Here is a 21,512-nt window from a genome sequence, read left to right as displayed (position 1 = left end):
ACAGGCAAGAACTCTTAAAATTTTAACAGAAAGGGCAGGAGGGACAGACAGAGGAGTCGGTCACTTGGAACATGCTTGTTTTTGGGGACTCGGATGTGCAAGAAACAACATCTGACAACAAACAACCTACCCTCTCTCCAGTCTGTGTTGTAAGTTCATCCCTCAAATCAAGCGCAAATACCAGTGTAGCAGAAGTTGTACAACTGGGCACACCAAGCAAGATTACAGAAGAATAAAAAAAATTAATTTTGTCGGTTTCACACACCAAAGCTACTCCTGGGACGGTATTCTGGAGTTCGTCTGTTTTGAAAACGGCCGTTTCGCATCCGTTTTATTGTGACGTACATCCCGTTGTAGGCTGGCTTTTGGATGATTTTGCGCAACTGTTCTTGCAAATTCATTTTAAACAACTAGACTTATTTTTAAGCTGTCTTTTATGTGTTTATTTGAACATAATTTGAGAAACTAAACGTGATAAGATTTATCGATGATGACGTTAAAATTTTTCACCACAAGGGGATGAATGTCAAAAGATGGCGGCTGCAGCCGGCTGATTCCTGTGGCAATAAAGCCTAAACAATGCTACAGCTGTTCAGCTTTCTCACACTTGGACCACGATTTTTATGTCCATGACAATGACCATGTATCAAGATAATACCCCTGTTACGTATTTTGGAATTGACGCAATTGCGGCATGCTGACGTGAGCTTTTCTTGGGCATTTCTATGGTACTTTCTGCGTGAAAACCTGCCTGGGCGGTTGAGATTTTCGCTTCTTAACTATGCGTCTGCGTCCTGTCAAGTTTATGAACGTTAAGGTGGTATGTGTATTCGTCAAAAACCAATAAATGCTTAATTTTGGTTGTCTGCTCGACAGCTATCAAGCTCGCAGACGATCGTTTATTTCGCTGTGTGATGGAGACGGCGTGGGTGCACCGGCTCTCAAAGGGCTGTGACAGTGATATCGTTTCTTTGTTACTGACTGCGGACTGAAAGCTACTGGTAGCGAAGAAACGAAGGGCTCATATCACTTGGTCCTCGACACTGAGCTCGCGCTGCCACCAGCCAAGTTCGTCTCGCAGCCCGTCACACAGCCACGACACAGTCCTCTTCGAGAGGTAGAATGCTTCTGCCAGCATTTCGAATGGGTCAAGATTATTTCTTGCCCTACTGTTCCGCTGGCCAGCCAAAAACAAGGCGATGACCTATACATTCCTATAGCTTGTACTCATTGGCGAGGCACGCATGCAGGCAACCATGCGAGTGCACCATCACTGGTTACGTTGGGCTCCGCGGGGTGGCGGTACTTGTCTGTGCTAAGCGCATGATTTGTGTTAGATGTTCCAAGCTCTACCCCACCGAATGCAATGTACCGGGTGCGCGAGGTATTTGAGAACAGAACGTTGGTGTCAGGCACAACAGAATATCTCCAGCAAAATCAGACATATTTTCACCAAACTTTGCGAAGTACTTCTATTATGGTTGAATTCCATAACTACTCAATGAATTCGCCATTGGAAGCAATAAGTGATTCGACCCGGCTTCGCAAGCGGCTGCATGCACGAATCTGTTGCTCCTTTGTGATGTTGGCCATTGAGTTAGAAATGGTGGCCCTCAGCCAGTATTTTGTATTATGCGGTCCTTTGTTGGCCCCTCTCTCAACGATGCCCCAGGCATAGTAAAAAAGAGGATTTAAATCTGGAGAGCTAGGAGGCCACAAGTTTGGAGTGACGGGGTCACAGACGTTGTCAGCCGGGCACTATTGGGTGACGCAGGCGGTGTGGGCAAGAGCCGAATCTTGATAAGACATATCATCTTTCTGTTGAAACACTCTCTATCCATAGCTTTACAACGGTAGCAAGCACATCTACGTAACCGGCAGCATTAACGCGGAGTCCTGCAAAAAAGTGTGCCAGCATGCCATCACTCTCATTGCGGACAATGGATAGCACCACCGCCGGAGAAATCAAGGAGTTCTGACGATGTCTGGCCGCTGATTGTGCTTTTTTACTTTTCGCTACACCTGCCACGTCACCGCCACAACACACCACCTCCGTCTGCCCTTTGTAAACGAACAACTTCGCTTCTTTCAGAAAGGTAACAATTTCCAAGTCGCTGTGGTGCGCGTCGAGGGCGATGAGGACTGCATGGCGTTTTATTTCCTGCTTCAACTTGTACACTTCCGTCTCTGAACAAACTACGCAGTATGAAACATAAGGGGTTGACAAATAAAAAGCGGTACACCTAAACATATATGATGAGACTGCTGGTGTCTATGTCAATAAGGACTAGCGTCCTCGAATATCTCGCGTACCCGGTAATGCCTCGAGTCCGATGTGAGTACGATTAATAACATCACTGTTGACATTACCGTTGAGAAGCGGGTTGAAACAGAGCAGAAGACGCACACCGGTGTTTTTTTTTTCTTCGGTGTGCGGGTGCCGTGGCACAATGCCGTGCCATGTCCATGGCCGTTTCTAGAGTTGCCAAGCAAAGAAATTGACAGCTAAACTTTTCCATGAACACCACCTATTAGAACTGCCATAATCATCTCCTCTAAATCGTCCGCTACAAGAAGCCACGATTCAACGCAGTAGCTGCTCCCCCATGCTTGCAGTGTGTCACATAGGGATGTTCACATTTAGCCAATCAGGGCTCACTCAAAACGGGCACTTTTGAAACGGACACAAAACTGACAAAACTTCAGAATACCGCCCCTGGGCTGCGAGGCATGTAGTGGGGGACTACAGATTAATTTGGCTACCTGGGGAATGTATCATGTATAGGAATCTTGACACATGGACACTTTCACGTTTCACTTCCACCGGAAAAATGGCTGCTATGGCTGGGATCAAACCCCTATCCTTGGGCCACTCAAGGCACCGCAGTGGGTAGCGAGCCAAGCCGAGCCGAGAAGAAGCCACTGTCCTTCCTCCTCACCTGCAGGCCGAACTCGATGAGGCCGTGCATGTTGAAGGAGAGCTCCATGAGGTCGAAGAGGAAGGCAATGTAGTCCACCAGGGGCAGGTGGTTGGAGGAGCCCGCCGCAAAGCCGCCCAGCATCTCCAGCACCGAGGCCACGCACGTCTGCGCCACCACGTGCTGGTCGAAGAAGGACAGCGACTGGAAGCGCGCCGTCACTGCCTCAAAGTTGAAGCCATCCCGCGCATGCCGCTTCACCTGCGAGGAACCACCCACAGGGCTTCATGTGGCACTTCATCGAGAACTATCAAGCTGGCAGCGGCCAAAAGCCGTCACTTCTAACAAACTTGCTGCAACAAGGATTATAAGTGTAGCATCAGAAAATATTTACCGCATGCCATGGGGTGCTCAAGACTTCAATTCAAACCTCCTGGATTCAAGCCAGCTAGGCATGCTGATACCTTTACAGATGGCTACATTTTCGTGTTGATTCAATCAAACGGGGGCTTGCAAAGCCACCGATGCAGCGTATGTCGTGCCCTGGGATAGCTCAATCTGACACCTGTCTACAGCAGCGCGAGTAAGGTAGGTGCAAACGTCGGTCATCTCGGTCTTTCCAAAGTCGACATTTTTCTGACTGCATCCTTCGCCACCTCCAGAGGGGAACTCTGACGACGTTCGTCAGCTCGCCGTCCCACCAGACACGGCAACCGTACCTTTCCCCCGTCGGCGATGTCCATGGAGGCCTTCTTGGCGAAGAGCTTGAGCAGCTCCTTGGTGACCTTGCGCAGGGCGTGGCGCGCCTCGTCGCGGATCTTGCCCACCCCGTAGAGCAGGATGTGTCGCTGGTTGCAGTCGTGCGACCACAGGCCCCCTTCCTCCTGGGGCAGCGGAAAGTGCGTCGTGTACTGCAGGTGGCGCAGGGGCCAGTTGGGGCTGCTCCGGGGGGCGTTCCCCCGGCCCCCTCCACCCGCTCCGCCCGAGGTAGAGGGGGCGCCGCCTCCTCCCCCGCCACTCCCGCCCACGGACCCTCCCCCACCGCCGCCGCCGGGAGTCTCGGCCAGAGGCGTGGTGGGACCCTGCAGCGAGCCCCCTTCCTCCTTGTCCGAACCAACAGAGTCTGCAGTGGGGGGGGGGGGGGGGGGGGATGAAGCAAGGCACCGGGGGGTTACCGCCAGGCACGTAACACTTGCGTAGATCTTACAACAAAAGCAAAACACGGGAGGCTAATGTCAATATCGCTGTCAGCGGGACACATGCCGGGAATGGCTTTGCAGCAAGGCCAACTTTCTGGTGAAAGCCAACTTTGAAGCAAAGCCAGCGATTCCCGATAATTGATGCAAATGACGATATAGCCTGCATCTTCCCACGCATCTATGCCCAATGTAAGCTTGTTCATCGTGTGAGCCCACTGAGTTGCGCAAGAGGCTTTAACGGCAGACATGAAAACGCAGCCAGAGGTGGCATCTATCTCCGGGTGTCACCACCGGGAGCAACATCAATAAATGCAATGTAACCAGACCAGCTGCTGCATAGCTTCCAGATGCACGAAGCCAAAGATGAGGACGAAACCTATATCACCACCCGCGACATAACTACACTGTGGTGAAGCAACAGTGATGGGTGAGGATACAGGGGACCCCGTGTCCAAAAACGAAGAGAATAGCAGAGCAGGGGAGGCCCCCACATTGCATGCGGATTGCATTGCTTTGCATCTATTAAACGACCAATGGTGCACAACTTTTGCAGTTGACAATATTCTTTTGTTGTTGTTGGCAACTATGCGCAACTGGAAACTGTGTGCACAGCAAATTAGCCACTATGTCAGCATGCTAAGCGCTTGAAAAGTGTAAAAACGAAATGAGTCAGTTCAACACAAGCAGGAGCGTGTGAAGAGAACAGGGTCAACCATAAGCGAAGCTTTGTTAATGAACAGCTTTGTGCCCCAAAATCAGAGGTCTCGTGGCCAACCTTACCTGGCTGATCACTCATGTTCTGCTGGCCTTCCTTGATGCGCTGCAAGATGTTGTCCAGGTCGGCATCTAGTCCAGCGTCATCCATATCCATCTGAACACCCCAACCAACCTGCAAGCAGGAGAGGATGCACCGAGTCCACCTTGGGGGTCACCCATCCAGACCAACACGTCCACACTTGCTGGCAAAAGGTGGAAGTCAAAGCGCCTGCCTACGAAAATTTCAACAGAGCTGCTAGACTGCTGAATTCAAGAAAATTAAGGATGTGTAGCCAAGCCAAGCAGTGAAATTTATCCGGATCACACATGGTTCCCATCTGCAGTATCATGTATTTGACTTTGCAATAGCTTTCTTTGTCGAACATAGTTTAAAAAGGAAAAATACCTCTTGCACTTAACAAGCGCCCCTGCTTTTATTTGGCCTTTTAAGGCTTTATTTGGCAACACTACTTTACGCTGACAAAGAGGTTGAGGTTTTTGTACATCAGCAGATGTTTTCCCCAAACAACAACAAAGTTACCACCACAATGAGCTTTTCCTCACAACAATCAGTTCTGTAACAGTAGAGCTGGCGGTATGTGTGCCCGCGTATCTACACACGCACGCCTACACGCATACCCAAAGAAACCCAGGCTGCCCACCTCATGCTTGACGGCCCCAGGCTCGAACATGTGCAGGGAGTCTGCTTGCCGGCTGGGCTCCCCAAGGCCCCCAATGCCCAAATCCCCCAGGCCCAGGCCCATGGAAATGCCAGCCGGGTTGCCGCTGTTGCTGCCACTACCATGGCTGGGCGAAGGGCCCAGGCTAGGGTCGAGGAAGCCCGTGAGCGAGGGCTCGGGGGACGACGCACGAGGGCCACCCACGGAACCCACCATCCCTCCGGGTGTGCCACTTGCCACCCCGCCACCACCGCCGGCCATAGCGGCGGCCGCCGACATGGCGCCGGGCAGCCCGGTGGTGGCACTGCTCAGGCCCGGTGGGTGGCTGGCGAAGTAGCCACGGGAGATGAGCGTGCACATGTAGGCGTCGTGCGAGAACACGTCGCAGTGGATAAGCTCGGCAAACAGCAGGACCAGGTTGGCAAACGCCGTCCGGTTTTCGGGCGACGGCTTATCGTCTGCGTGCGACCAGTGAAGAGGGGAAGGGAGCGGTTAGCCATGCAGCGCCCGAGGAATGCAGATAAACAGGGCACGAAGCCAAGCCACAGCAAAGAGTGATGTTGGCTGATACTGAGAACCAGCTGGGCTTGTTGGTTATACGTGATAAAGGTTCACACCGCACAACAACAGGGACGAAAAGGTAGAACAGAACGACACAAATGCTTGTGTCGTTCCATTCTACATTTTCATCCTTGCTCTGAAAACATTGTGAAAGACAGGAAGGTGTGCGCAGAGAAGCAGACACCCACACCAAGCAGCAGTTTCCTTGTCTGCATTTTGGTGTACAATTGGCAGGCTACAATTTACAACTTACAACAAGTCTACGATTTATTGTAAACGTGCGCACATATTCAAAACTTCACGAGTAGTCTGCTATTTGATTCAATTTGCAGTGCACTGTTATTCAAAGAATTCAAGTTTTTGTAATATCCTAAATAACAAAACGATGACGGTATAAATGTCAGCTTTATCGCTATACTCGGGAACAAGTTAAGAACGGCAACAGCTCATGTATGGTATCCCTACGCCTAAGCGGTGGACCTAGCTATGTTATGATTGTTATGAATGCATGATATCGTCTCCCTTTTCTCACGTAGTTTGTTTGTTGTCGCTGCAGTAGTTTATAAGCATATTAAGCCCAAAAAATAGCGCGAGCGACTCGTGCCATGTTCAAAATATTCCCAGTAATGCCCTACTTGCGTCGTGCGGAGTAACATCCGGCTGCGATGATAAAGCGCAGAGGCAACTTCCGTCGCCGTTCTTAAGTTGTACCCGAAAATAGATGTCCCTGCTTTCAAGCTTCCCTGCAGTGTGCACGCTTTGATTGGCTTTTCTGTACAACGCTGCAGCTGTGCAATAAGAACCCACCACGCACGCACACCTTGCATAAAACAAGTGCATGCTGGCAAAGGGGCCCGGCAGATGAAGTGAAATGCTGCTCGCAGAAAAACTAAAAATACCGAAAAAAGGGTACTTTTGTTGATTGGGACTAGTCAGCAACAACAATGAGCAACGATGTTGTCTATATTTGCAAAAAGATTACTGGTCATAACAGCCACTGATACCTACCTCACAAGCACCTCCTCTCACCATCTCAGGGTCGCTCACTGCCTCGCTAACTGTTCTTTGCGTATTCAAATTATGTTGGGGAACTTGCACTTCTTCACAACAATGAACGACAAGTTGTTTGCACCCTCATTTCGCCATCTTTTAGTTCCAGTGCCTTATGCCATTTTTTCTTCTTAGTAAATGTACACATACAGTCCTGACCGCCCAGATTACCCATTTTCTCGCCTTTGTTTTATTGTTTTTTTTACATATACTCTATGCACACCACCGCAAGGTAAACAACCAAGTAACACATCCCCAGACCAAGATCCACTGAAGCACTGAAGGAAGATGAAACAGTCCACTCAATCAACACAACAAAAAAAAAGGAAAAAAATGCAAACAGGGCCTACCCAAGACGGGGGCCTCCATATCAAGGAAGTTGACCAACAGGTTCTGGAATATGGGCAATCCCGTGGGTGCCATCCCAGAGTCCTGAGAGTCCTTCTCATCCACCAGGTCGGCATCGTTGTATTTCTGAAGAACAGGAGTGCATGATTTATACGACGCAATGCACCCCCTTGTAGTGCACATTACACTAACATATGGACACTGCAACGAGCATACGGGACCTGGAGTGCACCAACTTCTTTTTTTTAAGCAGTGGCACATGGTCATTCAGTTCCCCATTTTCCCAGTTACAAAGCAGATACTAACAAATAAGAAGCCAGATTTACAAAATACAGTTCATTATTGTTACAATTCCCACTACACACATGCAATGGCAAGCCGCACAGGGTGCCTTGACGAGGATGTGATTTGCATATGTAATGAGAGGCAACCAAAGGTAAAGTATCTAAGCAATGTGCCAAAGTAGCAGGCACCTGAATTATGTACCAGCATCAATGAAACCAAGACCTTCATATATCATATTTGCTCTAGCAAAGTAACGGGTGCCTGAATGTAGCAGCCTTAAAACGAAACCAAGACCTCAATGTATACCATATTAACTCGATTGCAATGCTTTTTTTTTTCTAATTTTTGCTACATGAAGTCAACTCTCGCGTTACAATCGAATACCGAAATTCAAATTGCCTTGACAGTGCAATTCTCATCAACGGCTACAGTTTTGGCCATTGCATGATCTATGTTGGTAACATGTGCCCGAGCCATTTGGATCCACTTACAAGCCAACACCGGCTGTCTTTGTTTTCTTGTTGTTGTTGTTTTCTGTGGTGATAGCGACAGCATTGACGGTGTGCGCAGTACTTTGGTTTTGTTCTTGCGCCGTAGTGTGTGGAGGCCTTGGTGGTTTTCGTCGTCCCCAGGTGTTTCGACTCCTCTGCGGCTCTCCTTGCGATGGCAACGTGTCGCGCTCTGTACAACGCCAATTTTACGAGACGTGCTATTTTGATGGCTGAAGAAAGAGACAATTCAGCTGTTGCCTGAAGACTCGACTTTAATGAATCAACCATCTCAGGATGGAGGCTCCAGCGGGAGCGCTTCCGTGGGCCTCTCCACGGCCGCCACCTTTAAATGGAGAAGCGTGTTGCTGATTTCGTCACAGAACAGTGCAACCACCTCACGGCAGTCCGTGTTCAATTGACACAGCTCAAAGCAAGCGATGTCGCTCGACAGATAGCCATCATGCGAACGAAGTTCAAAGCGCTACAGGTGGGCATCTAGTCACAGTGTTTGAAAAATAAACGTGCTTTCTTATGCTTCCACTGGTTCCGCCTTGGCGGGTCTTCTTTTTTTAGATGCGACGGCATCTCATTCACTCGATTGATTGTGGGGTTTAACGCGCCGACGCAACTCGGGCGATGAGGCGCGCCGTAGTGGAGGGCTCCGGATTAATTTTGACCACCTGGGGATCTTTATCGTGCGCCGAAATCTCGTACACACGGGCGTTTTTGCCTTTCGCCTCCATCAGAAAAGCGGCCGCCGCGGCCGGGAATCGAACCCGCGACCTCGTGCTCAGCAGCGCAACGCCTTAGCCACTGAGCCACCGCGGCGGGTCATCTCATTCACTCGCCTAGTCCTTCCATACGGCGTTGTCGTTGTCCGTCCACACCCCTCCCCCATTCTCCTCGCCGCGCGAGCTGCGCTCTCCGCCGCTCACCCCCTCTCCTCTCCGATAGCGAACACTCTCTCACGAGGGGCATTGGATTGGATTCGATTGGATTGGCTTGGATTGGATTAAAGTGGATTGTGTTGGATTGTGTTGCGTCATAGCCGCAGCAGGGGGTTCACGGCACGTTTCATGCGATGGGAGAATCAACCTAACGGAAACAACAACGGAATCCCCTATGCGTCGCATCTACACAAGGGTTCCCGCGAGGGGAGGTGGGAGTAATTTTTCTTTTTTGCTTGATGCGACAAAAAAGTCACCCCTCGCGTTCCTTTTGCAACTTTTATTTTGTCTTTCTGGGTGTAGTGAAAAGTCACCCCTCGCGTTACAATCACGGTCGCATTAGAAGCAAGTAAATACGGTACAGGATGTGTGCTGCCCTTTGAAACAAAAGCTGTAGTGGCAGCGGTGTCAGTGGCAGCTGTAGCCAGACTATTTTTAAAGTGTGCATAACAGGAGGAGCTATGCACACAATAAAAAATCCGAAACTCAGCAAAACAAACCCAGGAAGAAAAGCATCACTTTGCACTAAGCCACAGCTCACAACAGCTCCCATTTCGGCAGCGAAAGTGCAGCGTGCTCATAGACCTACTTCACAGCACGCCAAATTCCAGGCAAAACAATGGTGGCAATTTCCTCATGACCACTGCAGTGCAATCGTCCTACCTCGATGCTGAGCTCGTTCTGCCGCTTCTCGAGCAGGCGGGCCACCACGAGCGCCCGGTGCTCGCCGCTGCGCTTGGTCGTCACCGCCCACTCGCACAGGAGCCGCACGATGGGCTCGTCCTGTGGAGGGGGTGCCGCGGCCAGCTGACTGCCGGGGCCCCCCGCTGCCCCTCCGTCCCCGCCGGCTGCCGCTCCTCCTCCCCCTCCGGTGCCGTTGGTTGGGCTCGCGCTCGTCGCCGGCACCCCGGGCGGCACCTGGTCGCTGCCCTTGGCAAACACCTTGGTGTACAGCGTGTCCAGCGAGTTGGTGGTGTCCACACGGTCGAAGCTGTGCCTGTCCAGGGCGTCCAGCACCCCGAGCACACGCGTGATGGTCGTGCCTGCACAGGCATCGATAGCAGCGAGGTGTTGTCCCGAGCATTTTTCAAACCGCACCCAAATTTTCCGAAACAAACTCAAATTTATGCCCGGGCTATGACACACCGTTGGTCATTAAGGATGTGTCATAGCCCAGGCATAAATTTGAGTTTACTGGACTAAAGCATAGTGTTGATAACCTTTGGTCATTAAGGGTAAGAGAGTGGATCCCTAGAGAAGGCAAGCGTTGCAGGGGGCGACAGAAAGTTACATGGGCAGAAGAGATCAAGAAGTTTGTGGGGATAAATTGGTCACAGTTAGCACAGGACCGGGATAATTGGAGATCTATGGGAGAGGTCTTTGCCCTGCAGTCGGCGTAATTAGGCTGATGATGATGCTGACGACACACCACATTGCACAGCTGGTGACTAATTAAAGGGACGTTGAAGCGAATTTGTTAAACTTCTGTTCTTGTTTGCATTGCATAGACTGGCTCAAATAAGCATACTTTTCATCACTTATCCGCTCAATAAAGCAGTATTTCATTTACAAAGCCTGAAAGAAGAAAAAATACATACAGTAAATCCTCGTTAATTCGGATCTCAAGGGGAGTGAAAAGAATCTCCGAATTATCCGAATGTCGAATTATCAAATGAATAACAAAAACGCACATTTTCGATTCTTTTATTCTATACCTTTACTTAGAGAAGAACTCCGTGGTGCTTGTTTGTTTTTTTGTGGACAGCAGAGTAAAAAGGACTAGTTCGCGGTCACGCGACTATCCCTCTAGCAAGCGTATTGCCTGGAACGTCGTAGCAAAACTTCCCCAGAACAAAGAGGGTGACCGCAGCTTCTTTTCGTCTTCATCGGAGCGAAGGCAGCCCTGATGATCGAGTCATCGGTCAACTGGCCTGGCAATGACAACACCGTCATCGACTGCAAAGTAGTCTGAAAGCTGCACTTCGGAGGGAAGCAGGCCAATGAATGCCTTATCGCCCTCCTTTTCTTCTGGCGCTGCATGCTCCGGGCTGCATTCCGGGCGTCAAGAAGCCTCGGGCCGCACAAATCCACTGTTGTAAATACAGTTCACCACAACTTGTGCCGGCGTATTTGACTACACGTGTGCCAAAACATGTACCGCACTCAAAAGGTGCAATACATATCAAAGGTAGTTGGGATGGTAACGATGTGTGCTCTGAAAACTCATTTAAGTTGTGCTGTGCCTCATTTGCCTCCAGTCCGAATTAACCAGTGCACGTGCAATTTCACATCAAATTAGCGAATGCTTGTTGCCTTAGGATTATTGACGTTTTTGAAGGGATGGTGTGGGAATGATGAATTATCCGAATTTCCAAATTAACAGGGGCCGAATTAATGAGATTCTTGCGACATTTGCAGCGGCCACAACATCTAACAGCAGTGACGCGCATTCAAGTTGCGATGTGATTGGACGATGTCCAAGATTAGGATTCGAATCAGCTTCGGTTTAAATTCCGTGAAACAGCACGCTTGGCGTCCAAAGTTATTATTGGCTGGGCATTCTCTACATCTCAGGAATTTGCATACCACGCTTCATTCATGTTCTCCGCTGTAGGGTGACATAAGCCTTCAAGCACCACTTAGAATTGCAACCTTCACTAGCCGAGGCATATGCAGTGGCTGCACGTCCTCATGTCATAGGAGATACTCAACTGCAAGGTTCTTCGCCCCCACTTTTGGAGCTTGCCTAGCTCATCCCTGTGCCGTAAGGGGCATGTTCGCACCTGGCTGAGAGTCGGCTGATTCAGCACTGCGCTCGCAAGCAGTCAGTGCTTATCTCAACACCACACAAATGAGAACTCGCTAGCGCGTCAGTGTCACTCTGCATGCATCCTGCCAACTCGCTCGTGGAGCAACAAAGGTTGCAACGCAAGGTGGTGAATTCAGTATTGAAAACATTACCTAAGTACAAAAAAATCAAAACGAGAAACAAGCTCTATCAAGGATTCGAATTTGCTTAGTGCAAAGCAATGCATCCAGTGCTCTAGACAACTCAGACATAGCCAAAGTGCTGTCAGGAACAGAGATATAAAGTACATACCATATCAAGCATGTTTATTTTTTATTTAGTTTCACCAATCCCTATTTCTTGAATAACGCTTGTGCAGCAAGCATCCCCCAAATTCCCACAAATACCTTATCTCTACCGAATGCATTCCTTAGGCAAAATAAGCGATCGCAAATGTGTGGTCGTGCTGCTGACTGCTGTGCTAGTTCACCCAGTGCCAAAAGTGTTCCCCGTACCTTGGCTTTACGTTTTACAATAAGTTTCGGTCAACTTCTATTTCTTGGTATCCACCGTCCTTGTTCGAATATAAGGCGAAGTTTTTTTTCCCAAAATCCGTTGTCTCAAAGTCCTACCCCGCCTTATATTCGAAGCTCAGTATATACTATATATATGACGATTTTTTTTATTCTCCAAACTGCAGCCTCGCCTTATAGCATATTTACACGATTGTAGGTCGGCCCCTTTTTTCAAGCTTGACAATCCAATGTTGGAGGGTCAACTTAGAACCAAAATTGAACTTTGTGCCGCTTGTAACGGCAAGAGAAATGAGAAATCAGGGGTGCTACGAGCTGGGGAAAGTGTAACACCCTCGTTTCTATGGTTACGGTCGAAGCAAAGCATTTACCATTCCATACATTCTAGCATCTCTAAAGCTGATGCCGACTTTGAAAGTTGGCGTTCCCGATCTGTGCACTTTGTCCACCGTACCTAGAGCGGCTAACCTTCTACCAGCGCGTTCGGATGAACGTGATATGATTGTGCCTCCAGCGCCGTTCATTGATTCAAGGGATTTGGTAATACTACTCATTTTGTTTATTGGAGATAATCAAAACACTTCTTGAATGCCAGTAACGTGCTCACGAATCAAAGGAAATGGCGAGCGGTTGCTAGTGTCAGCCACCATGTTGTTTGTTTTGATATCGTGCTGCAGTGCCGCTGCCGGTAGCTTTGATGGGTGTCATCTTGCAGCGAAAGTGTTCTCACGATATGGAATAACGTTTCTTGCTCACCCCACAGCGCATGGTTATTCCGTGTGCTTATACAAAACCTGTTCTTTTTTAACATCTACTGCGCACAAGCGTATGTCTCTTGAGGGAGCATCAATCATTGATGGAAGAGCCGCCGTATGGGGGTATTGGTAGTTGACGGACGAGCTTCTCCTTGTGATATGACTTTCTAGGTGGCCGCGTTGCCGCGTGTTCTTGTGTCACTTCTGTGTTGTGCTGAATCGTCCCATCTGTCATGAGTGCCCTGGGCCGTCACCACCAGTAAACCTTTTGAAAAGATTTTCCGGGGGTGACTCCTAGGTCTTAAGAACTCTCTCGGCGCTCGTTCACAGCAGCGTTCGAACAGGCTTCTTCCTATGCTCGCTTTCTTTTTTTTTTTTTTTTTGTGAGTGATGCAATTTTGGGGGTCGACCTACATTCGAGTCGACTTACAATTGTGTAAATATAGTAATCGTGACCGCCTTATAATCAAATAAATACGGTATGTTAACTTTGCTGACTCTTCTCCCGCCTTTGGCTTTTCATTTTCTACTACCCTAGCAGTCAGCGAAGCGTTACATGTGCACTTGTGTGGAGCTACTTTGAGTTCATACATTTTACTAGGCTTGATTCACTCCACAAACTCACAAACTAAAGACACATTCCTCCAAACCCAAATCATGTCGTGGCTTAGTCTCAACTGAGCGAACTAATTGCGACGACCCACCAGCGGCCGGCTGACATACTCTGTCAGAGGGTCGGCCACAGAGCAAGAATAAAATAGGAGGGGAAACTGAGCTTCCTGGGGCAGCCTGATAACGTCACAAGCACTTGGCGAACGTCAAGTTTCGGGCATCTGGCGGCAAGCGAAGGAAGTGCGCGGTCATCGCCACGGCCGGCGCACGTTCTGTTCGCGCTCGCCCAGTCCAACCCGGCCGCGGCATCGCGTCGGCATTTCGCCCGGCCGCCGAAACATTCCATGGCCGAAGCGAGAGTGTGTGCGCTCTTCTGCGCTTCCGTTGGCTGAAGAGCCCGCCTTCGCGATTAATTTTCTGTCAAATTTAAACCGGCCGGTACGAGCGAATAAAAGGGACATTTTCTTTTAATGCGTAAGCAATCTTGCGTGAGCACCAAGCCCAAAATACAAACCTGTAAACGCAAAAAAATGTAAAACCTGTAAAAGCACGGCCTTATCTCGCGTGCGATGCGCACGAAGCGAGTGGAGTGCACCGACCAATTTATGACGCGCGCACGCGCGCTATGTCCGGAATAAACGCGCGTTCCGTCCCCGCGTCGAGCAGCAGCTCGAGCGCATAGCGATTCACGCCTTGTGGCGAATGCTGCAAACAACAGTATTGCTTTTAATACATTCAACCAGGTGCCGCTGTCAAATTGTTCACCGCCGCAGCTGCGGAGCTTCGTAGGTCGCCGCAGTTATCATTGTGACATTATCTGGTCACTCGATCGCGCCGGCCGCAATGGGCGTTTCCTTTCCTATATATTCTTGCTCTGTGGGGTAGCGAACCATGCAGTAGCGCTGTCAAGCAAAGCCACCTCAAGTAAGCGTCACATGATGCATCATAGGAAATTGGCAAGGAGGGTGCAGAGAGGAGGACAGCACTTTCTAACTGATTTTTCTACAAATTCAAGTCATGTGAACACAGCGAGAGTGGTTGAAACATGGCCTACAAACTCCAGACTACAATTTTGCGCAAGTAATGCCACAATGTTTACAAATCACTTTAGTGTCTCTTAAAGACAACCCAGAGGTCTTGACCAGCATGGGAATCTCATTCATACAGGCATTTTTTAATTGAGTCCCCATTGGAAAGATAGCCACTGCAACAATAATCAAAACTGGGACCTTATGTGTAATGTGTAGGTGAAAGCATGGCTACAGTGAAACCATGGCTATATGACTTTTCCCAGCACCACAGAAAGACATCATATGACCGGGGAGTCGGATCGAGGTGTACGCAAACATCGCTTCAGTATATATGACCTGAAGAATCATGTTGGCTCAAAACTCATTACACTACCACATGTACTGTGAAATTCACAAAAACCCCCTTATATTGCGTCTTGTGTAATTTTGCAATACCCTAACTTATCTCCCAAATTCTTAAGAGAAAAAACAAAATTACCCGCGTATTTTGTGTGGTCCCACACCATTTTGCAATGGCCTGTGACAACTGTGTGCCATGCACGAAATACCCTCACGCAAAGGCCTGGCCAAGACATTCATTCATCTTTCTCCGTCCAATTTTTTGATGCTTCGCACATTTCTCACTCCTACTTTCTCATCAACAAATGCCACATGGAACGCTGCCATCATCTTTCTTTAAGCAACAGCTCCAATCTACAAAACTACCAAACAAAGCACCCAAGAGACCGAATACAACCAACATGGCAAAAGAAGAATGGCCCAGTTTTCCCATATAACCCCACACAGGAGCCACAAAAGCTATGAGAGCTTGGTGCGGCAACCTATTGTTACAGGTATTCAATTAACTGTTCTCACCTGCGGCCATCTGCTGCCACTTGTCGCAGGACCAGTGCAGCTCGGCAGCCCGTCCACGCTGGATCACCTGCTGCTCTGCTCGGCGCAGCTCCAGTCGCACCTGCACATTTCGGTCGTCACACCAGTGTAACAATGGTGCTGCACCATTCGGTGCTGATGAAAAGACTTGGCATCAATCGTGCACCTAGACGACAGCCAACCCACAAGCAGCCACAACTTTATACGATGTCAGTTGCCTAAGGGAACTGACGCACTCCACCTCTGTTGATAAAAATTTTTCCGTATTAGTTATTAATAACATTCAGTTGTGCAAAAAAAAACGACAACAGATAGGACACACGGCACAAAGTGCAACTTTCAAGAGTTGCGCTTTGTGCCGTGTGTCCTATCTGCAGTTGTCGTCTTTTTGTGCAAGTGAATGTTCAGTATGGAACATTCAACTCGCTTAAACCTACACACTACCAGCTATTAGACACAGAGCTCCGCTAGGCACCTAAAGGCCGATCCACACGGCGGACCAAAACGATTATTTGGACTGCGGTCCGCGCATCACGTGATAGGACGTCACCAGTTCGCGCGGACCGCCGTTGGACCGCGCAGGACCGCGGCCTTCACGGTCCAAATATTCGCCAAGGCTTTTCGGTCCGCGGTCTCGACAGCGGACCGCGACATCAATCAGCGTGGTCTGACAGCTCCCGTGCCACGTGGGCGAAGCCGGGTCCAGTTGCGCCAATAGAGAACGGCGCGGGCAGCGCGGCTGTTTCGAAGCACTCGAAGGAGCCTGTCAATCACGCCCGCTTGGATAGGCAGCGGGCTAGGCTTACAATCGCGACGTATACTTCATCCGCGCTTTTACTAGCGAGTCCTATGACTCTTCCTAGTGCGATGCTAGCCATCATTATCACTTTGTTTCACGCATGTGGACCTCAATTTACGGGAAGCATTCGGTTCCAGCGAGCGGTGACAAGCCGTATGCAGCCTGGATCGCCCCGCCGTCGCCGCTCGTAGTTTCGCCTTCGTGCGAACGACGCCGGCGGCTGCGTGAGCGCGCCCGCCTGGCTGGCATGCGGGTGGCTGTTATTGTGGGGATGAAACGTTTCGTGCAGGCTTGTGCGTTGCAACACGTTGTCGCGGCCAAACGGCGCCTGTGTTCAACCTTCCAGCTTGCGAGTTCAGACGGTCGGCCATTCGCGGTCCGCTCAGCTGGCCCGCCGTGAGGATGCGCTCTGCTCTGGATCGGACCGCGGCAGACCGTGACATCTCATCACGTGACCGACTGGACCGCGGACTCGGTCCGTCGTGTGGATCGGCCTTAAACAGCTAGCAAGCATCCCAAACACGAAAGAAACAAACAACCTACAGCCTCATGCCCAACTGATATTTTTCCGTAGCTCACTCCACCACGTAAATAGCATAGCTGGGCACCTTCTTAAAAACCGCAACGCTCCTCTCTCTAGAAAGGCAGCCACTTAAATGAGCAAGCAGGAACCTCCTTTTCCATGCACGTCGGCTCACCTGAGCATTGTAGGGCCTCGGTGGCATGGGCAGGCACGACGGTGGGCACGGCAGCAAGTCCAGCGGGCTGCCATTCAGGATGGGATTCGACTTCCCCTCGCTAATGTTGTTCCACACCAGTGCACTGGGGCACTTCAAGGTGATGTACTGAGGAGAAGAGGGGGAAAAGAAGGAGCACACATTCGTAAGCCACCTCTTGAAACACTTTCAAGACACCCTTTATTAAAAACAGAAAAAAAAAAAGAAGAGAGAGAAAAAGCACATTATGGAAGAGCTTACCTGTAGAACCGCTGACAGCTGGAGCACAATGGATCGGTGATGAGAACAGCTGAGGCACTCGGCAAAGCTCGCCGCCAGGGGACTGATGGCGGGAGGGTTGGGAACCGGGGACACCGTGTTCCTGAAAAGAAGAGAAACGGGACAGTGAGCAGAGGCGAGCTGGACACGTGCAAAAAATTGGCCGTGTTCCCGCTCCACATGCATTCCAAGCAGAACAGGGAAGCTATCTAGTGGAGCCTTTCGTAACTGTTGCCGTTTGATTCCTTAAAATGCTGCCAGAAGCTATAGTGGTGCGAGCAACAGCAGACAACGGAGCGATTTTTTTTTTCTGCAGTGGATGTAGAATTTGCCACCCCAAAAATCAAGCATCCATGAACTTTTTATAAAAGAACACTGCAAATATCACTTATGTATTGATTTTTTGCCTCATACTTGCGTAATGTATTGTTCTTGTTTAACAACATTGACAAGTATGAACATTGCCACCGGACTTAAGATGTTTAGATTTGGCTGTGGGTATATAAACCTACTGTGCAGCTTCCATTTTACTTTGACTGGCTGGCTGAACTGAATCACAGACAGACAGACAGACAGACAGACCAAAATTTCTGCGTTTAAGTAGCCCATGAAACACTATCGTCATTAACATGCCATTACGCAGAAAAGCTAGAGCAATGTAAGCAGAAGCTGGCTCAGTTGGTGCGGTTGTACGTTTGATGGCACAAAGAGAGGTGGAACCCACAGAACGACAACAGGACGAAGGCTTGTCAACAGCTGAAACATTTAATTGAAAAGAACGACTATACACACGTGACGTCAATGCAAGGAGGGGGTGGGCAAAAGCAACAGCACCAGAAAAATGTAAACACACACACACAGGACAAGGCCTTGAAGGAATAGAAAAAGAGAAAACAAGGGCAGGCAGAGGGCGTACAATCACCAACAGGCCTTGGATGCCCATGCCTTGCCCATACAGGCCTTGGATGTCCATACATGCCTTGGATGTCCAAGGCATGTACGTCCAAGCCAACATACGTGCCTTGGACATACCAAGTCAACTTGGTATGTCCAGAAAAGAAACTTCAACATTTTGAAATGCAGCTTTTGAAGTGTAGCACTTTTGGTTCAACGCGTGTACAATCTTAGACCACTCGGTATGCCCTGATCACTTGGGTTTCACCAAAATGCACAGCACACACGATCTCTATACGCTGTGCCCAAGTTTCCAGCACCCCACATCTCTCATTATTGCCCAGTTCATGTGTTGCTTCCCTCAAGGACAACTTTTAGCCATTAAAATTGTAATTTTACACAAGTCTATCATTCTTATCATTGAAGGGTGAGAAAGAAGAAAAACGTGCTGTGCAAGGGCAAAAGAGATGACCATATGTTCTCTATTTTGGAACCTCCTGACCCTGAGTACGCTCAGAGCGCCCCTATTCTTGCAAGACCAGTCTACAAAATGTCAAAGTTTCAGCATTAATGCACTTTGAATCAGCACACCCCTCCCAGCTTTGAGCCCATGAACACAGAAAAAGGGGGCTGCTCAGAACCAATAGAATGCAGTCAAATTTTGCGCACCAATATAGTGTACCACTGCACTTCGTTACATCGAAAATGCACCTCTTATAATGCGCATCAAAGTTCTAGGTTTCCTTTCTAAACCTTCAGTGGAAAATGCAACATCCACTGGCAATAGAAAAAATGCAGCCAGGAGCTAACTGTTATGCTATGCCCATAGCTGCACAGCATGACGTGCAGGTTGCTGCTAATGTGCACCAATGACTTTCTGCCTCCACACAAGACGAGTTTTCCTGGAAGCACGGCCGGTCATCAATAAGATCACTGGACAGGTCAGCATGCAAAAAAAAAAAAAAAAAGAAAGACCTCCAACTCTAACCAACTCCCCCCCTCAAACTAAGCCCCCCCTCTGGTTACAGCATGTTTACAACAAATACCGCGCACGGTTGTGCAAATGTCGTGTTCACGTAAACTGGCTCTGTAGGTTGTATTCCCTGGCGAGGCTTGCATGCAGGCAACGATGTGAGTGCACCACTACTGGTTACGTCGGGCTCCGCGGGATGGCAGTACTTGTCCGCGCTAAGCACGTGATGTGTGTCGGACATTACAAACTCTCCCCCACCGAACGCAAAGTAATGTCTCGAGTCCAATATGAGTGCGATTAATGACACCTCTGTTGACACCACTGTTTAGAATCAGGTTGTAACGGAGCAGATGACGCACTGGTGTTTTGTTTTATTCGGTGTGCAGGCGCAGTGCCACAAGCCGCGGCATGTCCGTGGCACATCGGCCATGTCTGTGGCCGTTTCCAGTGTTACCAAGCGAAGAAATTGACAGCTAAACTTTTCAATGAATACCAACTATACAACACACGTTGTACAATTTGGCCATATTCATGTCCTGCCCAGTGGAGCCCACCAAAAGAGGCTGCAAGTAAAGTGAAGAAAAAACGGCCCCGCCACTCACCCGCCATTGGCCGTGGCAGGGTTGGCGCTGGTTGTGACGGGGCTCTGACTCCTGGGAGAGCTGACGGTGTAGTCCGCAACCAGCTGGCTCAGCTTTTTGGAGCAATGGTGCGCCAACCTCCTCGACAGCAGCTCGGAGCGAGAGAACTCGTCCACGTACTGCAATGCACCACAGGGGGCGAGGAGAAAAGAGATAAAGAAAGGCATGCACTCTGAGATCATAAGCTGACCAAACTAGGGCACACACTGCGAAATCTCATCTCATCATTTAAACTGTAACGACAGTGTTAGGATCCAACTGGGCTTGCAGTAAGTGCATTCGTCGTAGAATGTCGCAACAATAGTGCGGGTGAACTGCGCAGGGACAACAAAAGACACAAAGTGTAACGACACAGACAGGCAATACGATCACGGCTGATATGAATTTGCAGATAATAAGACTGAAAAATTCCTCAGCCAAGTGCACTGTGCCCAATGGGCTAAATTTCGGCTGTTACAAATGCTTTCTAAAGCTATGATCGATGATACGAATCACCGAGTGCTCCTACAGCAATAATGTGGTCTCGGAAAATGGCTTTGAATGACGGTATAGATAGTGTGCTGGAGTTGTGAGCCCATGGAAAGTTCTGAGCATGAATAAGCTGCGAGTGTAAGTGTGTTCATATGAGTTATGAGCCTATGGCGAGTTCTGAGTTCTCGTGAGTTGTGAGTGAAAGGAAGACATGCACTGGCTGCCACCTTGAGGTTGGGTGAGCGAACAAGCTGAGTTCGAATGAGTTTGAGTGAGAGGTGATTCAATCAAAATAAAGTTGTGGGTGAGTTTGCGTGAGCAGCGTCAATTATGCCTAGGTGCGGTGTAATATGATAACGATTCTTGAAAGCTGATGTCCCTTTTAGGCTGCCTCTGTGAACCAGCAATAGTTTTTAATGAGAAATCCCGATGTTAGGCAAGCCCACATCAAAAATAAAGAAAAGGCCCTTTTCAAGGTACAGGACACACTTTCCGATGCGTGGGAAAGAAAGAAAGAACTGGGAGCCAGCCAGCACCCACCTGCAACGTGAGTGGCATGACCAGCTTCAGGATGGCGTCATCAGGAGTCTTGGTCTTCTCCACAAGCTCCAGGATCCAGCTGAGGAAATCCTGGTGGTCCAGCAGCCCCTCCTGCAACGTTACGAAAAGGGAGAGGGAGGGACGGGCTGGTTATTGTGCGAGAATGTGAGCAACGCATACCAGCAGTGATGCATGCCGAGTCACATGAGCTGCCCCACACTGCCACAATTGCGATCGGGGGAATGCTTTGCTGAGCAAAAAAAAAAAAAACGAGAAAACGAGGGGGGGGGGGAGATAAAGGAAGATGCTAGCCCGAAAGTTCCTGGACGAAACTTCACCACATTTGGCAGGAGTGGTTTAACTAACCTGTTT

General features: G+C 49.3%; 1 protein-coding gene across 11 annotated transcripts in view; it reads right to left on the bottom strand.

Moving 5' to 3' along the window:
* The window catches only part of LOC144169729 (mediator of RNA polymerase II transcription subunit 12-like protein), a 114,383-nt gene that overhangs the window by 85,882 nt on the left and 6,989 nt on the right, over positions 1–21,512 (bottom strand). For all 11 annotated transcript variants that reach the window (XM_077699046.1, XM_077699050.1, XM_077699048.1 and 8 more), the window contains exons 8-18: positions 21,141–21,251; positions 20,091–20,248; positions 17,604–17,724; positions 17,325–17,471; positions 15,810–15,909; positions 9,899–10,278; positions 7,515–7,638; positions 5,536–6,011; positions 4,898–5,006; positions 3,638–4,041; positions 2,940–3,179 (exon numbers count right to left, since the gene is read on the bottom strand). In XM_077699046.1, coding sequence (XP_077555172.1) covers positions 2,940–3,179; positions 3,638–4,041; positions 4,898–5,006; positions 5,536–6,011; positions 7,515–7,638; positions 9,899–10,278; positions 15,810–15,909; positions 17,325–17,471; positions 17,604–17,724; positions 20,091–20,248; positions 21,141–21,251 — 2,370 coding nt within the window. The remainder of the gene's footprint in view (positions 1–2,939; positions 3,180–3,637; positions 4,042–4,897; positions 5,007–5,535; positions 6,012–7,514; positions 7,639–9,898; positions 10,279–15,809; positions 15,910–17,324; positions 17,472–17,603; positions 17,725–20,090; positions 20,249–21,140; positions 21,252–21,512) is intronic.

The sequence above is a fragment of the Haemaphysalis longicornis genome, unplaced genomic scaffold (assembly GCF_048455015.1).
Source record: "Haemaphysalis longicornis isolate Haplotype H1 unplaced genomic scaffold, Haemaphysalis longicornis Haplotype H1 scaffold_2, whole genome shotgun sequence".
Classification (NCBI taxonomy): Eukaryota; Metazoa; Arthropoda; class Arachnida; order Ixodida; family Ixodidae; genus Haemaphysalis; species Haemaphysalis longicornis.
The sequence above is the reverse complement of the archived record's forward strand: the minus strand, read 5'-3'. Positions and strand labels throughout refer to the sequence as shown.